At 42.5% G+C, this 17,035-nt stretch overlaps 1 protein-coding gene across 1 annotated transcript in view; it reads left to right on the forward strand.

The window, feature by feature from the left end:
- Window positions 1-17,035, forward strand: part of CATSPERB (cation channel sperm associated auxiliary subunit beta) — a 103,090-nt gene that overhangs the window by 48,896 nt on the left and 37,159 nt on the right. The window contains exons 15-16 of the mRNA XM_047079922.1: window positions 11,045-11,199; window positions 13,608-13,762. Of these exons, the coding sequence (XP_046935878.1) occupies window positions 11,045-11,199; window positions 13,608-13,762 (310 nt within the window). The remainder of the gene's footprint in view (window positions 1-11,044; window positions 11,200-13,607; window positions 13,763-17,035) is intronic.

A 17,035-nucleotide genomic window follows, 5' to 3' on the forward strand; every position in this document is an offset into this window, starting at 1 on the left:
TTCAACATATAGGATCATATCACTGTGAACAGAGATCATTTTACTTCTTCCTTTGTCATTTAGATGCTTTGTATTTTTTTTTTTTTCTGGCCTAATTGTTCTGGCTAGAACTTCTAGTACTGTGTTGAATAGAAGTGGTGAAAGCAGACATTCTTGTCTCATTCCTGATCTTAGAAGAAGAGCTTTCAGTCTTCCACTATTGAGTATAATGCTCACTGTGGATTTCTCATAAATGGCATTTATTATATTGAGATAATCTTTTATTCCTAGTCTAAGTGTTTTTATCATGAAAAGATTGGAACACAGATCCCAATATTTGGAGGACAGGGATCTTTTTGCCCACCCTGGCTCCTATAAACTGCCCCAGGAATATGTGCACAGCTGCCTGCCAGGTGGCTTGAGTAGAGGATGGGTAAATACTGCCAAAGGCTGACATTAACCATAATTTACCATCCAAGCCTTACTCTGGAAGTTGCAAGCCTTCAATAGACTCCAGAATTCCAAAGTAATTACATCAGATATACTCTGCCAGTGCAATTGTTGTCGGCAGACAGATTCCTGGGACTTCCTACTCTACAGTCTTCCCAGAATCCTCCAGGGGGTGATAGAGTTTTAGGATCTACTAAAGTAGGACCCTATGAACAGCCCTAAAGAGGGGGATCCTGGAACATCATGCTAAGCTCTCATTTACAATTTCTGTGATATTTTGCTTTCTCAATAGACAATAATATACTCCCACTTACTGAGCTACATTTGTGCTTAGCACAAATGCTTAGCGTTTAACATTCACAGCGTCCCAGCTGACGTAGGTAATGTTAGCCTACTTTTTCAAATTGATGCAACTCAAATCACATGATTTGTAAGAGGTGGCATTGTATAAATGGCATATGACTCTCAATCTACTTTAATTTTGTGATTTTGTTGACCAAGCTCACATAGCTCCTCTCAGTTTATTGTGCAGCAAAAGGAACAGTTATGGACAGATGCCCAATCTTTTCCAAATCAGTTGAATTTTGTTAACCAGTCTTGGAGCCTAGAATGATAAAGGAACATGGTTCTCTGTTCAGGTCTACATCTCTATGATCTGCATTCTCATTTTATTTTGTTATTCAATTACTAGGTCTTTGAGATCTTGTTTTGTTGAATCTATTAACTTGTTAAGGTCTTTTGATGCAAAATATGGGGGATATTTTACCTTATCTTGAGACAGGCTTCGTCTCAACTGGATTTTTTATATCTTTTAAATGCTATAGTACCTTCCTTCTCCGCGTTTTCATTCCTCTTCCCCTCTGCTCTTCCCCACCTTCCTCTTTTCCCCTTTTCCCTCACTATGTCTTCTCCTCCTTCTATCTCCGATCCTCCTTTATTTCTCTCTAATTCATCACAAAAGTGTGTAGCACCGGTCAGATCTTCTATTTGCTCTAAGATAATGTAGGTGAGTTATTCTTGAAACCTGTTTGCTTCACCTCATCAAGGTAGCACTTGAACTTGTTCTGCTAGGACAGAGCCTTGGAAGGTGGTAAACCTGGCTACACTCAAGAGGGTTTGATTTTTTTCCTTTGAGAACCATCTTATCCATTGTCAACTTCTCTCTTGTTAGGAGAATATTCCTGAGAGTCCTCAGGATTTTGTTGATTTATCTTCCTTCTCTCAGTATTACTTAAAAGGGCTGGGTGTAGAGTGGTGTGACCTGTTACATCAGAATTTTCTTGCTTCCCTTAGCACTTTCTTTTGTATGTTTTGACATATCGTTCTTTTCCCTATTTTGATTGTTGCTGGTGGTTTTGTTTTTGTCTGTTACTTATTTTTGTGGCAAAATATACCTAGCACAAAATTTAGCATTTTAACCGTGTTAAATGAGCCATGTTCATCAATGAACTGACATCAAGTACATTCACATTGTTGGGCACCACCAACACCATCCATCTCCCGCCAGATCTTTTCCATCTTCCCGAACTAAAATCCTGTACCCACTAAACAATAACTCCCCATTTTTCCTTCCCCCGAGCCTCAGGCCACTACCTTTGTCCCTGTGAATTTGACTACTCTAGGGACCTCAGATAAGTGGAATCATACACTTTTTGTCCTTTTGTGACTGGCTTATTTCTCTTATCTTCAGGTCTTTTTTTTTTTTTTAATATTTGTTTATTTTTGAATGAGGAGAGAGAGCGCGCGCACACAAGCGAGGGAGGGGCAGAGAGAGGGAAGACAGAGGATCCAGAGCTGGCTGTGCGCTGACAGAAGCAAGACTGATGTGGGGCTCGAACTTACAAACCCAGAGATCCTGACCTGAGCCAGAGCTGGGCAGTCAACCAACTGGGCCACGCAGGCACCCCCATGTCTTGAGGTTTTACTCATGTTCTAGCAGGTTATTAGTACTTTATTCCTCTTTATGATCGAATAATATTCCATTTTATGGATATGGCACATTTTGTTTATTGGGACATTTGAGTTGATGGACATTTGATGTTTAAACACTTTTTAGCTCTTATGAATCACGCTTTTATGAACATTTATGTTCAAATTTTTGTGTAGAAACATGCTTTCAGTTCCCTTGGGTACGTGTGTAGGAGTCTAACAGCTGGGTCATACGGTAACTCTGTGTTTACAGTTTGAGGAGATGCCAAACTCTGTACTGTTTCACATTCCCACCAGCAATGCGTGAGATTTATTTTTCCACACCCACACCAACGCTTATTATTTATTGTCTGTCTTCTTTATTTTAATTACTTGAGTGAGAAAATGTATCTCATTGTGGTTTTGATTTGCGTTTCACTAATGACTAATGATGTTAAGCAGCTTTCCATGTTTTTGGTGGCCATTTGTACATCTTTGGAGAAATGTCTGATCAACTCCTTTACCCATCTTAAAGTTGGGTTAATTGTCTTTTTATTGTTGAGTTGTAAGAGAACTTTATATATTTTGGATATTTGTCCCTTAACAGATACATGATTTGGATGCGTTTTCTCTCATTCTGGGTTATCTTTTTGACTTGTTGATGGTGCCTTTTGATTCACAAACATTTTTAATTTTTTTTTTAAACATTTTTAATTTTGATGAAGTTCAATTCGTCTATTTTTCCTTTTGTTGTTTGCACTTTAGGTGTCATCTCTAAGGAAACAACCATTGCCTAATCCGAGGTCATAAAGATTTACTCCCATGTTTTCTTTAAAGGGGATTATAGTTTTCATACATACGTCTTGGTCCATTTTGTTAGGTGTTCATAAGACGATGAAGCTATCCATTGAATAAAAAATAAAACTGAAATTCAATCAACAACTTCATAGGCAAGGAGATTTGCCTTCAGAAATACAGTCTTCCCAAACAGTGCTCCAGTGGCACTTCTGTAGATTATTGGGTAAATTTGGAATTGGGGCTAAACTTAGAGATAACTGATCAGGTCTAACCACAGTGAGAAAAACATTGATTATTCCCGAGATAAGAGTGAGGCTGGATTCATTGTTGTTGTTTGTTTTTAACAAGTCAGCATTCTTTACTGTTTAGTTTCCAACCAGTTTCTTCTGGTCTCTGATACGATGTTAAGCAATAAGTCTTCTGAAGCTTTCTGCTATAACTTCAAAAAGCAAGGTTTCTTTGACCTCAGTATTGTGTCCTCAATGCACACCACCAGAATTCAGTGTCACCTTCATAGAATCTCCTTATTGGTTCTTCCTTACTCAACGATGAGGAGAGACCACAGAATTCTGATTCTGTTTCTCCAGGACTACACCACTGCGTTTATGTATTCTATATCCAATTTTTTTCCAGCTCATTTTTGAACTTTTATTCAATTTCTGTTGGTATCAGGTTAATCTTCTTGGTGTATTTGCTGCTATATTCGTTGAGACAGCAGTTGTGACATAGCATTTCAGAATCTAATGATCAGCCATCACAGGATTATGAAATAAATGAAAATGGCTATGAGTAATATTAGGAGGGGTTGGAAAGCAGAGTGAGATGTGGAATACTTCCAGTATTCCAGAAAGCTCCCTCACGCTACTTTCCCATCAGTATACCTTTAAGGGTTGCCATTATTCTGACTTCTAATACCATAGATTAGTTTTATCTGATTTTGAACTTCACATAAATACAATTATGCATATATATTTTTTTTCTCAGTCAACATTATGACTGTGATATTCCTCCACACTGATGCAGCAATTTGTTCTTTTTCACCGCTGTGTAGTCTTCCACTGTCCTAATACCATATCTCTTCCACTTCTAGTAGGTATTTGAATTGTTTCCATTGGGTGCTGAGTATAAATAGAGAAGCCATGAACATTTTTGTATTAGTCTTTTTCTGGACAGAGCTTTCGTTTCTGTTTGGCATATACCTAGGAATAGAATTGCTGCACCGTAAAGTGTATGTTTATTTGGCTTTTTGTGGAAAAAAATGTTAAGTACTATCAACGTTTCTCCAAAGTAATTGCATCAATCTATTATCCCATGAGCAACATGGAGGAATTCTCATTGCTCCTCCTCCTCTCCAGCACTCAGGTTGTTAGTCTTTTAAACAGGAAGCCATTGTGATCAGTATGTAACCATATCTGCTGAAGATTTGCTTTGCATGAGTAATAATGTTTAGCACATTTTCGTATGTTCATTGACCAATTTTTATATATTTTTGGTAAGTTATCTCAAGCCTCTTTGTAATCTAGTTTTATTGGAATGACCTTTTTGATTGATTGCTCTGAATTTTTAATGTATTATGGACATGAGTCTTCTTTTAGAAATATGACTTACAAACATCTTTTTCCAACCAATGGCTTATCTTTTCTCTTCTCTTTTTTTCTTATTTTATTTTGTGTTTTTTTAATGTTTATTTATTTTTGAGACAGAGCAGGAGTGGGAGAGACACAGAATCCGAAGCAGGCTCCAGGCTCTGAGCTGTCAGCACAGAGTCCGACACGGGGCTCAAACCCACGAACTGCGAGATCGTGACCTGAGCCGAAGTCGGACACTTAACCAACTGAACCACCCAGGCGCCCCTCTGTTCTCTTTATGGTGTCCTGTGAGGGGCAAAATTATTGGTTTTTAAAAGTTCAGCTTATCGGGGCACCTGGGTGGCTCAGTCAGTTAAGCATCCAACTGTGGCACAGGTCATGATCTCACGGTTCGTAAGTTCGAGCCCCATGTCGGGCTCTGTGCTGACAGCTCGGAGCCTGAAGCCCGCTTCGGATTCTGTGTCTCCCTCTCTCTCTGTCCTTCCCCCGCTCACGCTCTGTCTCTCTCAAAAATAAAATAAACATGAAAAAAAATTTTTTTTTAAGTTCAGCTTATCCATCTTTTCTTGTATGGCAAGTACTTGTTCTTATATCCTGTTTGAGAAATCTTTGCCTATCCCAAAGTTATGAAGATCCTTTCCTGTTTCCTTCTAGCAGATTGTCCTAGGTTGGTTGTATAGGTCTACGTGACATTTCTGTTTTCGTGTGCAGTATGAAGTGAGGTTCTTTTCTCCCCATAAAGCTGTCAGGTTTTCTACTATGGCCTTGAGCTGAATACTCAAGGTCATGAGTTGTCGTTGTTGTTTGTAAGCTCTTTGGTATATCCATAAAGTCGTACCACCCTACCGTCTTTGGGAAAAGCTTTGAAAAAATCTTTGTAGTTGTCATCGTTGTTAGGTACAGCAACCGCATTTGATCATTTAAAGTGCAGCCGTCCACAGACACGCCATCCCCTGCCACTACAGTAATACTTTGAGTAACTGTGATGCCCTTGCTTGCTGTGGATTGCCAGTGTCACGATAACTACCAGGCATAGAGGTCATCTGTGCATTCCTTGAATATGTGAGCGACTCCGTCCCAGAATCCAGCCTGGATATTCTATTTTCCATGGACGTTTCTAGTAAAAATACTGTGCCACTTCTAGTCCTGACAGCAAATATAATTCCACTCGAGTGTTTCACCTGAAGAGCCTTTATAAGGAGACGATTTTCAGAGCAGTGGACAGAGCTAAAGGAACCAACAATGACACTGAAGTACCCAGAGATTAGCAATGGGAGAAAACCATTACAGTCCTCGGATTTAAGAGGCAATGCAAATAGGGGCGCCTGTTAAGCATCCGACTCTTGATTTCAACTCAGGTCATAAGATTGAGCCCCACAATGGGCTCTGCACTGACACCGGGGAACCTGCTTGGGATTCTCTCTCTCCCTCTCTCTCTGCCCCTCCCCGACCTGCGTGTGTGTGTGCACACTCGCTGTCTCTCTCTCTCTCTCTCTCTCTCTCTCAAAATAAACAAACATTTTGGGGCACCTGGATGGCTCAGTCGGTGAAGCATCCGACTTCGACTCAGGTCATGATCTCACAGCTGGTGAGTTTGAGCCCCATGTCAGGCTACACACTGACAGCTCAGAGCCTGGAGCCTGCTTCGGATTCTGTGTCTCCCACTCTCTCTGCCCCTCCCCCACTCACGCTATTTCTCTCTCTCTCAAAAATAAATAAACATTTAAATAAATAAACATTTTAAAACAGAGGTAATGCAAATAAATAGATGATAGATAGACAGATAGATAGTAGATAGGTAATAGCATCACCCAAGCCCAGTCAAAGCTGGGATGGAAGAGGGGCTGTCCTATAAGAGGAATAGTGTTGGAGGCTCAAAGCTACTGCCAGAACTGTATCACTAAAGTAGGGAGAAAGGCAGGGAAAAACTACCTAGACTTTTCTCTCCTTCCCTTGTTCTTCTCTCCTGCTAGTGCCAAACCCAATCAGAAGCCTTCTGGAAACAGAGCACAAGTATTGCAGTTCGTAGAGGTCAGCCTTCCAGTGTAGCAAACAGGGAAGAGGAAGTCTAAGGATGTATCTGGAGGAAAAGGCAAACAGAGAATCAACAGCACATATTATGAAATAAAGATTGAAATAGGCTAAATAAGATTACTTTGCAAGCAGTAAAAATAACACCTAAGAAAATGGAACTAAATTGTCAATATAAATGATGAACTATGACAAAGTATAGATAGAAACTAAAGAAACATGTCTTAGGAATGCAAGCTGGTGCAGCCACTCTGGAAAACAGTATGGAGGTTCCTCAGGAAACTAAAAATAGAACTACCCTACGACCCAGCAATTGCACTACTAGGCATTTATCCATGGGATACAGATGTGCTGTTTCGAAGGGACACATGCACCCCCATGTTTATAGCAGCACTATCGACAATAGCCAAAGCATGGAAAGAGCCCAAATGTCCATCGATGGATGAATGGATAAAGAAGATGTGGTATATATACAACGGAGTATTACTCGGCAATCAAAAAGAAAGAAGTCTTGCCATTTGCAACTACGTGGATGGAGCTGGTGGGTATTATGATAAATGAAATTAGTCAGAGAAAGACAAAAATCATACGACCTCACTCACGTGAGGACTTTAAGAGACAAAACAGATGCACATAAGGGAAAGGAAACAAAAATACTATAAAAACAGGGAGGGGGACAAAACAGAAAAGACTCAAAAATACGGAGAACAAACTGAGGGTTACTGGAGGGGTTGTGGGAGGAGGGATGGGCTAAATGGGGAAGGGGCACTAAGGAATCTACTCCTGAAATCATTGTTGCACTAGATGCTAACTCATTTGGATGTAAATTTTAAAAAATAAAATAAATAAATAAATAAAATAAAAAAATAAAGAAACATGTCTACATGGAATAAAAAAAATAAGTGGAAAGAATCTAAAATGATAAATACAGATGCTTGAGAAACAAAGTTGTAGGAATTTCCAGTGAAGAACGGAGGCGGTGTCTCTGTTTCTCTATCTCTACAGTTCCTGGCACGTCCCCTCCGATACGAGTGGACAGATGGGTGAATGAATAAATACTGAAAATAGAAAACAATACAGGAAACCAAAAGTGACAATAAGATTTTTTTAACTAAAAGCAAAACACTTCTGAATTATTTGAAATAGAAAATGTAAATCAACTTTAAAGGCACAGAAAAATCAAGTCAGCCTTGGATTTTTTTCTGCTGCCACGATGAAAGGCACATATTCTTCTACAGAACTTTCAGAGAAAAATAATATTACCTAAGAATTTGGGGCCAACTAACTTCACCAGTAATTCACATGCAAAGCCAACAGAAGAATGTTGTAAAAGCTATATTGAGTCAAAGCTGGGGTTCACTGATCATAAGATGACTTTGTTCTGTTACCACAAAGAAAAACTTCCAATTAAACCTTAACACCCTGTTTTAACAGTGTTCCTGAGTGATGCTTGGATTACTGTGACATTATTGCCTTACTTGGTATGTGATAGGGTAATCGTTTTGAGTGGTATTTCACTAGCGAAAGATAATGTAATGTCATCTCCTGTGCGATTCTTCCTTCCTTTTTTTTTTTAAAGAATTTTTTTAATGTTTATTTATTTTTGAGAGAGACAGAGACAGAGTCCAAGTGGGGGAGAGGCAGAGAGGGAGACCCAGAATCCGAAGCAGTTTCCACGCTCCAGCACTGGATGCGGGGCTCAAACGCATGGACCGCGAGGTCATGACCTGAGCCAAAGTCGGAGGCTTAACCGACTGAGCCACCCAGGCGCCCCGGATTCTTTCTTTCTTAGGTTCTATAAAACACTTGGTGTCGTACAAGAAAATGTGACATTGTGGTGATTCTTCCAGTGTCGCTTACTGATAAATATATACCCTGCTTTGTTTTCTTCTCTTACTGCGCCCATAACAATTTTGTTTCAGTGCCAAATTATAATGTAATATTATTGAAGGCATCTTAAGCATCGGTAAAATTCAACAATATTATACCAGTGTTTCAGGAAACTTGAAGTGATGGGCAATATAAAAAGCTGGCACAAAGTACAAGCCTGTGTGGCCAAGTGACCACTGTACTTTGAGTGCCACCTGGTGGGAAATGATTGTAAGACACAGCAATTACGGAAGTGATCTCAATCAAAATGTTAAAATGTGAAGAAAGTGTATCTTATGTTTATAGATGAAATATGGCCTAGTGAACCTTAGCAACTGTAATATTTAATTTTGTGTCAACTTGACTGGGCTAAGGGGTCCTCATATTTTTTTTAATTATTTTTTAAATTCTTTATTTTTGAGAGAGAGAGAGAGAGAGAGAGAGAGACAGAGAGACAGAGACAGAGAGGAGACACAGCATCCAAAGCAGGCTCCAGGCTCTGAGCTGTCAGCACAGAGCCTGAAGCGGGACTTGAACTCCCCAACTGTGAGATCATGACCTGAGCTGAAGTCAGACACCTAACCAACTAAGCCACCCAGGCACCCCAAGGAGTGCCCAGATTAAACTATGTCTGAATGTGACTGTGAGGGTGTTTCTCGAGGAGATTAGCACTTGAACCAGCAGGCTCTATAAAGCAGACTGTCTTACCCAGTGTGGGTGGGTGGGCCTCATCCAATCCATTGGAGGCCTGAGTGGAACGAAAGGGTGAAGGAAAATGGAATCCTCTCCTTTGCTTCCTGCCTGCCTGTGAACTGGGACGTAAGCCTTCTCCTGTCCTTGGCCTGGGACTTAAACTAGGGGCCTTTCTGATTTTCAGTCCTCATGTCTTTGTCCTCTGACTGGGAGTTATGCCATCTGATCCCCTGGTTCTCAGGCCCTTGCTTCTGTAGCTTACAGCCGATCACAGCAATTCTCAGCCTCCATAATTGTATGAGCTAATTCCTCACAGTAAACCTCTGCCCATATCATATCCACTTGTGCGGGGCGACAGAGGTGGAATTGGCGAGAAAAGGTTGGCTTCTATATGCATCTTGAGGCTAGAGTCAGTAGGATTTGCTGATGGCCTCGATACAGGCTGTGAGAGGAAGAGGAGAATTAAGAATGACACCACGGGAGGTGCCTGGGTGGCTCAGTTGATTAAGCGTCCGACTTCGGCTCAGGTCTTGATCTTGCAGTTCGTGAGTTCAAGCCCCGCATCCGGCTCTGTTCTGACAGCTCAGAGCCTGGAGCCTGCTTCGGATTCTGTGTCTCCCTCTCTCTCTGCCCCTCCCCTGCTCACACTCTGTCTTTCTGTGTCTCTCAATAATAAATACATGTTAAAACAAAAAAAAACAAAAAAAAGAAAGAATGACACCATGGTTTTGGATTGAGCAAAAGGAAAACTGCAGTTGGCGTTATGGAGAGGAGGAAGGCTGAGGGTGGAGGAGTTTGCCTGGGGGTTGGGAGTCCAGTCTGGGATGAGTTTGGTTTGAGATGCCTGACCGCCATGGATCTGGAACGGTCAGTAGGCGGCCAGATATACAAATCTGGAGTTCAGGGAAGAGAATGGGATGAGAGGTTTACATTTGGGAATCATCTGCATAAAGATGGATTTAGTGGCACCTGGGTGGCTCGGTCAATTAAGTGTCCCACTCTTGATCTCAGCTCAGGTCTTGATCTCAAGTTCTACGCCCCATGTTGGGCTATGTGCTGGGTGTGAAGCCTACTTAAAAAAAAAAAAAAGGATTTAAAATCCTAAAACTGGGTGAGATCTCCAGAGATAGAGACGAGATCTAAAAATTGAGCCCTGGGGCACACCAACATTCAGGGATTGTGGGAGGCAGCTCTCTCTCTCTCTCTCTCTCTCTCTCTCTCTCTCTGGACCAGTGTCCATTCAGTTAGGTGAATGCTTTGCTACTACCAGATTACTGCCAGGACTGCCCATCATGTTTCTCTAAAGGCACGAGAGAAACACAGGACACCAAATTTGGTTCAACCTATTCATCGTAGGATAGCTAATGACTCCGGGGTCTCTGCAGATAATTCTCCTGGCATCAGGAAGAGGAACCACCACCAGGGGGAGCTCACTTCTCTTTCTCCAGATCTCTCCTGTGACCCTCACTCTGGCCTTCACCTACTTCAGGGAACAGGTTCTGTAATGAAATGGAGCCCCGAAAGGACTTTTGAGGGACTTAACCAAGACCAACATGTATTTTACTAATTGTGGAGTCTCAAAGCCTTACTTCCACCCCTTAGTTTAAGTGAAGGGTTTTTTAGTTTTTTGGGTTTTTTTTTTTGTTTGTTTTTTACAAGGTATGGTATTAAAACGTCTCTAGTTGTATTATATCGACATCAAGAGACTTCTGTTTCTTTCCTCGTAGGATTAAGAAGATATAGTAAAATCGGATCTATTAATGATGATACCTTCACATTATACTATGACCACATGGGTTTCATACATAAACTGACTCCAGACCATTTTGAAGCTGGTGGGTCATTTGCAGCCTTTGGAAATTCTAAAGGTATTTTTGGACAGGTTAGTGATATAATGCATTGAAACTGTTCACCTTGCTTTAAGAATACATATACCACATTCCACACACAGAATTGTGGGAAAACAGGAAGGTATTTTCCTTGGGACAAACTCGTATTAATGCACTTTGCTCTGTTAGACTACAGGAAAAGCCTCCAGATAGCAGAGAACATCTCCAAAACCTTCTTCCCAGTCCCTTTCAGGGTTATATAGATTTAACTCCACCCAGACTATCTTCAGAGCAACATGACCAGATATTCTAAGCTTATTACTTAGACCTACTACTTCCAACCCAGGATCATGATAGGTTTGGTGTTCTACCTCCCAAGAAATATGAGCAAGAAATATGAGTTCCATTTTTCCCAGTGGTTTACCTTTCCTCTTTCATATTAACCCTGCCCCTTTATTTTTTTTTCCTTTTCTGATACTAATATAGGGCTTCCTCACAGGTGACAGTGCAAAGAGTTGTTCTAATAATTTTAATGTATAATGTGCCACTTGTGATGGTGCATGTGCCTAAGAACTCATCACTGGGCACACGGTCATGAAATGAACTTTCCTGAGTGTATCAGCAAAGAACAAGGTTTTTGTGTTCACTGGGGCTTAACAAAACCTTCCCTTAGGCCTAAAGGAAATGGAATAAAGGCCGACTCTAGTTTCAACAGATCACTGCAAACTACCAGGCCAAGACTGGGGCCGAAAGGTTGTTGTCTTTGCTTTCCCTGTCCAAGATATTCCTAGAGAGGGCGGCAGGAACTTCCCTGTGACTGTAAAATGCCGCCATATGACTTTCTGTGTAGTTGCTAGTCTGCCGTGTGGGCTCTGCATAGACACAAATCAAATGACATGAGGGGAGGGTGGAACTTGCCAAAAAAGCAGATTCCACAGTTTTTCACTAACTTCACAATTTGTAGGAAATGTCTCAGTTCTCTTATGTGAAAGTTTACATTCTTAAAATCAAAAGCCAATGAATAGGTTTTTTTTTTTTAACTCACCTCTCTCCCCCAGACAAGCTGTGCGTGCATCCTCCCGGGATAAAGATCACCACTGGCTTTTTCGTGGCTCTATGTCCCGAGCACTGCTCTGCTCTCTTAAATCTTTGTAACAGCTACTTATCCTCATTTTACTGATGAGGAAAATGAGGCAGAGCAAGGCTGAATAATCTACCCCAAATCACACACACCACTGACATCTACCCAGACAGCAGGTCCCAGGCCCCGCGTGTTGCCTTTCATTGAACTTGTACACACTTTTCATAGGGTGGTCTTGTCACTCCCAGGCTAGAATGGCATTGGGAATTCTAAAATTGTTTTTAATCTTTATTTGTTTTTTTGAGAAAGAGAGTCGGGGAGGAGAAGACAGAGAGAGAGGGAGACACGGAATGTGCAGCAGGCTCCAGGCTCCGAGCCATCAGGACAGAACCTGATGTAGGGCTTGAACTCACAAACTTCAAGATGACCTGAGCCAAAGTCAGATGCTTAACTGACTGAGCCACCCAGGCACCCCGTGGTGTTTGGAACTCTAAAGCACTCTCAGCCTTTCGAGAGCCCTTAAGACACTGATTCTGTCTCATGTCTATTCTCCTGGCATCTGTTTCCCACTCTCTCCCCTCTTCAGTGGGTTCCCAAGTTTAAGACACTAGGGGGACAAGACATGACAGAAAATGGGTCTTGGAGGCACTGTTGAATGGCCACACCCCCAACCAGTCTGCACTACCTACCACCCCCACTCCCCATGTCATAACAACGAGGTCAAACCACAACACCCCCTTTGGGATGGTCCTCAAAGTTCCCCAAGCTGGACAGGATCAGGATCAGAGTAGAGTGTGTTGGAAAGACACTACGGGTCAGAAATTGGGGCAGCGGTGCTGGCGTGGACTATAGGGAAAGGCTTGTGAAACAGAAGAAATGAGAAAGGCTATAGCACAGGAGAGGGGGGGTTGTGGGGTCAGCCGTGGGGTCACTGGCAGCCGTGGGGTCACTGGCATGTGGCGGTGGGAGCAGCGGCTTTCAAGTGAGGAGCTGTATGCCACAGCCCCTTCCTGTAAAAAAAACAAAACAAAAACAAAGAACAACTCCAGTAAGAACCGAGCTCCAAAATCTGCCCCTCCAGACCCCTCGCACACAATGGAAGACATGCCTCGGTGCATTCTTCCACTCCAGCTCCTGCCAAGGTCACAGGAATCCCAAACTGAATCTTACTCCCCAGAATTTGCCTCCGCACCGGGAGAAGATATTATCCCTCACACATGCGTGGATATTCAAACAGAACATGTTGAAATATTACTCCTACTGATGAGCAAAAACGGTCCTGTTTTGACCTGAACTGGAAACAAATCTCATATTTGCATTTTGCCCTAATTGAAGTATAAAGTAGTTTAGACGCACTGTTTTCTTTTTTTCCTACTCCAGCCTCCTGACATGGGCTTCGAAACTGCACTCGCGCCACAGTTTATCACTTTAAAAGAAGTCGTTTTTTTTGCGTACGTCCCCACAAATGAACCTCAGGAAAGTAGATACACCAAGAAATTCAGCAACATCCACTTGGGAAAAGTGATACACTCCAGGTAGGGACTGATTTGCCTCACATGTATTTAGATTTCACACTGGGTTCTAAATGCTAAATTTTTTGAGTCGTGTTCTTAGCTGTACCAGATAGAGTGTATCTTTTTCCGATACCTCAGGAGCCCACATACCTTGGTAGATTCCAAGGTGGCTTGACTGAGGCCCCAAGTTCAGAAACACAGGATTGATCACGTCAGCACCTTCAGTATCAAAGATTTCGTCTTTGAGTAATCAAAGACGTCCTGGGCTACACTGGATACTGCTTGTCTATACTGCTCACTTACATGGCATTTCTCACATGTACTAAGGACAAACACATCTAGCGAAGCGAAGGTCGTCTTGCACAAAATACCGCACGGCAGGGTATGTGGTATTCTTAGCCACGCTTACTTCTAAGATCACAGCAAGAGCCCAGGACCTTTAAAGCTACCTTTAGGGCTAAAAACCGTCTTTGAAGACCACTATGAATTTTACAACCCCCAAAATCTAACAACCAGAAAAGGAACAATTTCAGATGACCAGAAGAAACTCACCCTACTCCAAACAGGTGTCTCCACCAGATTGAAATCTGTTTACTATATTTGTATCGGGATATTGGTTTGCACCTTGTCGCGTAGCCAACAACTTCATGTGCCGTGGGGCAGCTCACACAGAGATGGAGGTAAAGACTGAAATTGGATAGGATGGAACAAATGCTGCTAGTAGTCCCCCTATCCCACACAAGGATGGTAGAACTTTCTGTGTCAAAGAAAAGTACCTGGGATTTTGTGTGTGTGACATTTCCAAGCCACTTAGTCTTTTTTTTATTTTTATTTTTAATGTGTGTGTGTGTGTGTGTGTGCGCATGTGTGTGTGTTTAGAGAGAGAGAGAGTGCAAGAGCATGAGCAGGGGAGGGGCAGAGAGGAGAGGGAGACACAGAATCCGAAGCAGGCTCCAGGCTCTGAGCTGTCAGCACAGAGCCCGACACGGGGCTCAAACTCATGAGCTGCGAGATCATGACCTGAGCTGAAGTTGGACGCTTAACCAGCTGAGCCACCCAGGTGCCCACCACTTAGTGTACATAGGCACGTCCTTGTAGAGAACATACAGAATCACTTTTTAAAAGACTGACATATGATTAATACAATCTCAATGTTAATATTAGTGTTTTACATCCTAATAATTTTAAAAAGCATATGATCCTCTTAAGGATCCAAATACAAGTTTCCCCTCACTATCCAAAAGTAGAGTGTTCCTGTGAAACTTTTTGGAAGCCAAACTGGCGTAAAGACGCAATTACCCTTAATTTTTATGGAAAAATTTCTGAGCATTCCCAGACCCCAAAAATAACCTCCGTTAGGCTTTTTCTGATGCCTTACGACATATCTTGCTAACGGATGCACAAAATGAATGGAGATAAACCACAGCTGCTCACACAGGTCAACCCTCTGGCATCTTGGCGCAGAGAATGCTGCGTGCGGTTCGAGGGGGAGGAGTTCGGCGGGACCTTCTTGCTGCTGGGGATGTGCTCTGCCCCTATGAGGGCTCAGCTCACTGCAAAACCAAAGCTGGATTCTGTTTTCACTTTTTGCCTCTTCTCGTGGAAGTGGGCATCCTCTTGGGATTTCTTCCAGTTAGGGAAAACAAGGGCTAATGTTGGTCTTTCCTAAAAGTGGAGCGGCGCAAGGTGAACTCTGGAAAAGTGAGGGTGCCTGTATTTAAAAATCAGAACAGCACATTCTGGGGTCAGATTCTAACTTTGCTCTACTGGTGCGGAAACGAGGGAATGGGCATCTCCAAGACAGGAAATGGGAGAAAAGAGCCAGGATCAGAGAACTAGAAGAAAGCCAAACTTCAGCTGGACTGGTCAAGGATTTGAGACCCAAGGTTCCAAAGTTAGCAATCGGTCAAGGCAGATTCTAGGTATTCAGGGGCTGGAGCAGGGTGAGCCCTTCATTCATTTTCCCACAAACAATTGCTTAAAACCTACTATGTGCAAGGCACTCTGGATACCATAGAGCAGTGAAGACGACATTCGAACCCACGCACATCTCGAACTCACGTCATTGACAGCAGAAGAGCATGGGCCATCAAGAGAGTGTTTTCCTGAGGGTTGAGCCCTTATTGGAGGATGTTGGAAGGTTGCTCGGGGGCGGTGATGCTTATGATGGGAACAGAAGAATGCGGATGAAGAGAGGGGTGGGGGGAAGTTTCCAGACTGAGAGGACAACACGTAGAAGGCTCCCAGGCCAATGGGAACATGGTGTGTGTTTGAGAAACCAAAGGAAAACCAGAGTGACTTCAGTGTTGTGAAAGGAGGAGAAAAGTCATTCAAGACCATGGAGCCAGGTTGGGTGGGGCCTTCTGAGTCCCGCGGGGATGGGGTTGGGGGGTTAGATGTCATTCCAGGTGAAGGAGAGGCATTGAAGTCTTCTAATTATGTGAGTAACTGGATAGATAGTTGTGAAATTTGCTCACTGCATAAGCTGGAGAGACCACCTTTAATTTTCCTCTTACTGTCCTTCAAGCCCCTCCGTGGACTTCCCTCCGTTCTATCTCTAGATGAATATCAGGCAAGTCCCATAGCTTTTCTCTTCGAGGGCAGGTGAATATTTCCTTGGTCTAAAAATGTCTAAGTCAGTCTAAGAATCACGTGACTCTCTTCTTGTCCAGTGTTTTAGGGGAGGTCAAATTCTTACCCAATTTAAATTTGTTTCCCAGCCCCTGTTTGGGCCTGACCTGGACTGGGGAGCTGGGGGAGGTGGGGTATTGCTCATTCTTACTATTTTTCAGCTTCTAGTATCTTCTTCCCTTGAAGCTTATGGTTTCTAGCCCTTCCAGAGTTCGGGGGAGAGAAAGCAGGTGAAATAAAAGGGGGAGAGGCCCTCCTGATGGAGAGGCCCTCCTCCAGAGTCCTTTGGAAGGGACAAGGCCACTACTCTACCTGTCCACCCTGCTGGTTCCCTCCACCCCTTGGGCAATCCCCCTGGGAAGGTCTCCTTTCTTCCCCACCCCAACACTAGGCCTGGTCCCCCAGAGATCAGCATCATCTTGATTTCTGCGTGAACATTGACACATTTTTTTCTTTATGGCTTTAACATGTACCCATGCATCAAAACATACTATTTAGTTTTGCTAAATGTATTATTCTTCTGTGACTTGCCTTTTCCATACAGCGATATGCTTTTCCATACAGCGATATGCTTTTTAAATTCCTCGGTATTGATGCATCTGTAATTCACTCACATTAATACACCACGATCTATTTGGCAACTCTCCTGTGTTTTCGTGTAAT

This window comes from Lynx rufus, unplaced genomic scaffold (genome assembly GCF_022079265.1).
Source record: "Lynx rufus isolate CCGP_SWC_20201006 ecotype Redwood Valley unplaced genomic scaffold, mLynRuf1.p SCAF_17, whole genome shotgun sequence".
Taxonomy (NCBI): Eukaryota; Metazoa; Chordata; class Mammalia; order Carnivora; family Felidae; genus Lynx; species Lynx rufus.